The sequence below is a fragment of the Nicotiana tomentosiformis genome, chromosome 9, assembly GCF_000390325.3.
Source record: "Nicotiana tomentosiformis chromosome 9, ASM39032v3, whole genome shotgun sequence".
Classification (NCBI taxonomy): domain Eukaryota; kingdom Viridiplantae; phylum Streptophyta; class Magnoliopsida; order Solanales; family Solanaceae; genus Nicotiana; species Nicotiana tomentosiformis.
In genome coordinates this window covers 30,651,198-30,655,349 of record NC_090820.1, presented here as the reverse complement: position 1 = coordinate 30,655,349, position 4,152 = coordinate 30,651,198, and the positions used below count along the sequence as shown (strand labels likewise).

At 33.7% G+C, this 4,152-nt stretch overlaps 1 protein-coding gene across 1 annotated transcript; it reads right to left on the bottom strand.

Moving 5' to 3' along the window:
- Positions 1 to 618: 618 nt before the first annotated feature.
- Positions 619 to 3,388, bottom strand: LOC104089989 (organic cation/carnitine transporter 3-like). The gene is made up of 2 exons (XM_009595014.4): positions 2,926 to 3,388; positions 619 to 1,860 (listed from the first exon to the last, which is right to left on the bottom strand). Exons 1-2 carry the CDS (start codon positions 3,284 to 3,286, stop codon positions 788 to 790), a joined length of 1,434 nt encoding a protein of 477 aa, XP_009593309.1. The 5' UTR covers positions 3,287 to 3,388; the 3' UTR covers positions 619 to 787.
- Positions 3,389 to 4,152: the final 764 nt, after the last annotated feature.

Genomic DNA, 4,152 nt, shown 5'->3' with positions numbered 1-4,152 from the left:
GTACTTGTTGTGTTTGTATTGTTTTCTGCTCCGATTGCCTAGTACCTTTCCATTATTCTGATTATTGATATTGCTTTTTCCATTTATTTTTTTGATTCTTAGGTTGCTGGCACTGTCTTCTTGACGTATGTGTTGTTATTGTTCCATTGCCTCTTTTTCATCTCCTTGTGCCGAGGGTCTTTCGGAAACAACCTCTCTACCCTTTGGGGTTGGGGTAAGGTCTGCGTATACACTACTCTCCCCAAACCCCACACGTGGGATTATACTGAGTCTTTGTTGTTGTTGTTGTTGTTGATGTAGATTTTCATGATGTAGAAAAAGTATTTTCTTTTGTTTCAATAAAACGAGTACTTTATTTTCATGTTGTAGAAAGAGTATTTTTTTTCAACCAAAAAAGAGTATTTTCTTTTTAGTTATTGAGCACAAAATTTAATATTTATTTGCGTAAAAAACTAAAGCAACACATTAGGTCCTTTAGATTTGTGTGAATTTTTAGAAGAATAATTAAATTTTTAAAGAAAATAGAGTCCTGAAATATTGGGTATTTGGGGGGAGGGGGGAGAGGAGGAGGGAGAGCACACGAAACATGAGGACTTCAGGAAAGGGGAGTGAGGAGAGTAGCATAAAAAATTATTATCCTAAAAAATATTTTTCACTCTCTAGCCAAACAATAGAAAATATTTTCCGATTTTTTTTTTTCATTCACCAACCAAAACAAGGAAAAATAAGTGATAAAACCACTCATTTTCTATTGAATGAAAACGTTTTCCTTCGTACCAAACACACCCTAATTAGCAAACAATAATGTTACTTCCTTGCTTTCCCCTTCCTCCATGGTATCACAAAGTGTTGTGCCTTTGGTTTCTGGCAACCACACAACAAAAAGACCACATGTTATTATGCTCAATCCAAACACCCCATAAGAAAACCACTTGACATTATTGTTCCTACCAATTGCAACAACAATTGGACTTAAAGCTCCACCAAAAACCAAAGTCTGCCTCACCATTGCCACTGCTGAGTTCCTCACACATGTAGGAAATAGTTCCAACGCATAGATCAAGAGTACATCAACTGCTGTACAAGCACTGAAATATGAAATCAATTCAAGTCCCATTTGCAACAACTTGAAGTACTTGTCACCTTCAACAATACAACACCCTATGCTACATATTCCACTTAGCATAGCAAATCCTAAAAGTGATCCTTTCCTACTCAATTTCCCAATTAGGAAAAATGTCGCTAAAGAAGCTGGCAATTCAGATAATGCGTTCAATGTGTTGCTTAAGTAGAGATTATTAAAAGCTAAATTCTCAACAGCTAATGGCATACCATAATACACCATACCAAAGCCAAAACCAACACACATTACCATAACTAATCGACGAAATGCCCAATTCTTTTCCAATAACATCTTGATAGCTGAATAGAGATTGATTACTTCCTCTTTTTGTCCTATGACATAAAGCCAACGAGGGGATTCACGAACAAAGAAATGGACTAAGAACGAGTAGAAAACTGCAGGGAGACAAGTCCAGAGGTAAATAAGTCTCCAGGAAGATCCTCTGGTTATAAATGCAATGGCTGGTAAAGTAAGAAACCCCATAGTAAAAGAAAAGTAGCCAAGGATCCCAACTTGACTTTGCCATTGATTTGTGACAAGCTCTGTGGACAAGACAAGAGAACTAGTGCCAATTGTAGCTCTTCCACATCCAGAAAGAAACCTCAAGAATGAATACATCCATATGTTGGTAGAAAAAACAGTAATTGCTCCACTAATAGACATGAGTAGACATGAAATAACCAACATGTTTTTCCTGCCAAGTGAAGAGTCAGCTAAGGTGGAGAGAAGGAAACCTCCTGTAAGCAGATACACAACTAGAGTGTCAGCAACAGTGACAGATCCATAATTTTAATTTAATGAGTTCAGCTTTTAAATTTTTGTAACATTGAACTTATTGTACCATTAAAATCATGGGTTCAAACCTAATACTTGTTGAGATTTTAGTTGGTTTTTACATATAAATCCATATTCCATATCAAAAGTTGCAGGTTCAATTGAACCGTAATCGAAAGGCTACATCCACCCTTGGTTAGGAGTTAATTCAATTGAATCCATCATGCATATTTAGCATGCACTATAGATATATATGCAGAAAATCTTGATAAGTAGTATAAATATTACTCCATTCGTTTTGTTTTATGTGAAGGTGTGTGACTTAAATCGAAATTTAAGAACGAAAGAATGATTTTCGGAACTTGTTGTCTTAATTATCTTATGATATTTTTATGGCTATAAAATCATGTCATTAAGGGTAAATTGTGGTAAACGATAAGTTTAAAGTTGAACTATATTGAAGTATAAAAAAATAGAGTAATATTTTTTGGAACAGACTGAAATAAAAAGTGTGTGTCATGTTGAAGACATAATTAAGCTTTTAGATGAGATGAACATCACATAATGTCAACATGAGAGCAGACAACGCCTTAGTTTTGAGCTCACTATCACCTATTATTAAAGAGAATTTTCACATGTTTGACCCATGATAAAGAATCTGGTTCGCACGTGTGGGAGACATAATTAAAAAAATAAATATTATTGTCTAAGCTTTTAAATGAGATGTATTATCCATTTAGAAAATGGATAACTAATGGGTTTAACTTTTACATTTGTAAAACCTTAAATTGGTGGTTCCTCAAGTTTGGGAGTCTAGGAATTCTCCCAAAAGTTATCATATTCATGAATCTATGAATAGTATAGGTAGTTAACCCGTTTTTATCCATATTAAATATGGATCGGGTCGGATAATTTATCCGAATTTTCATTATCCATTTTTGACCCGTCCCATATTCGATATAAAGTGAAAGTGGTAAATTCAAAACAATGAACCTATTAAATTTAAATTATGGATCCATGATATTTACCAGTAAGACATCCCATGAAGAAGGAAGAAGCAGGAAGACCGGTAATAATTGAACCATCACACTGTAAAGACCACTCTGAAATAACTGAAGTATGAGGTGGTAAATCCCATGCCCATGAACCCTTTGGAAGATTACATAAATTATTGTTGAAAGAGTTGCAGTCTGACGAAGAAGAAGAAGAAGATGTGCAATGCCAAGATGGCTGTGCATCAGTGAAAGCACTAATGAAAGTTTGTTGAGCATCGAAAAACCATGCGAAAGAGACAAGGATGGCTTGCAACAACTGAGTCCAATTTCCAAATTCATCTCCCTGTATAATGCACCTTTCCATTATTGGCAAGCTTAGTAACGGTTCAACCATTTATTTATTTATTTATTTTTTTTTTGGAGATTATTTGGAGACTTGTATATGAAATGGCAAAATGGTATGTCAAGTTTTTGCCTTACTTTTCTTTTTCTTGTGTGGTCTGTTTCTAATGGGAACCAACTGCTTTTTTATAATCTATTAGGGGGCCCGTTTGGCCATTAAAAAAAGTTTCACTTTTTCTCGATTTTTTTTCTTTTTTTCAGAAGTGGTGTTTGGCGGTGGAAATTTCAAATTTCGCTTGAATTTAAATTTTGGAATTTTTTAAAAATTTTAAAAATTTTAAAAAGTTATTTTTCAAAATTTTTACTTCAAATCACTCACAAAAATTTATAAACAACTCCAAGTTGTATTCATGTCCAAACACAACTCTATTTTTCAAATACCATTTTCAATTATTATTTTTCCACTTTTTTCTAAAATTTCACAATTCTTATCTCCAAAAGACCACTAAGAATTGACGGAAAGGAAGTGGAAAATATTCCATCTATTTATTGTCAATCGTTTTCTTTCCATTGCTATAGAAAAATGCTAACGCCTTAATGTCAATGAAGAGTTGACACGCATTTAATAAGACTAGTTCCTGGACATGTGCATTGCACGTGTATATCGAGTTACATATAGTATATTATTCTCTAAAATAATATCAATATTGTTAAAATAAAGCTTTGAATGAATATTTATACAAGAAAGAATAAGGTAGAAGTTTCCGTAAATGATTAAAGTGGATCGTCATATGATGACTTTTTTGTCGAGGTCAAAATAATTAAATAGTGTCTGAATCTAAGAAAAAGTCTCTCTACCTTCACAAGACAGAGGTAAGATTGCATATACACTATCCTTTTCAGACTCCACTTATGAAA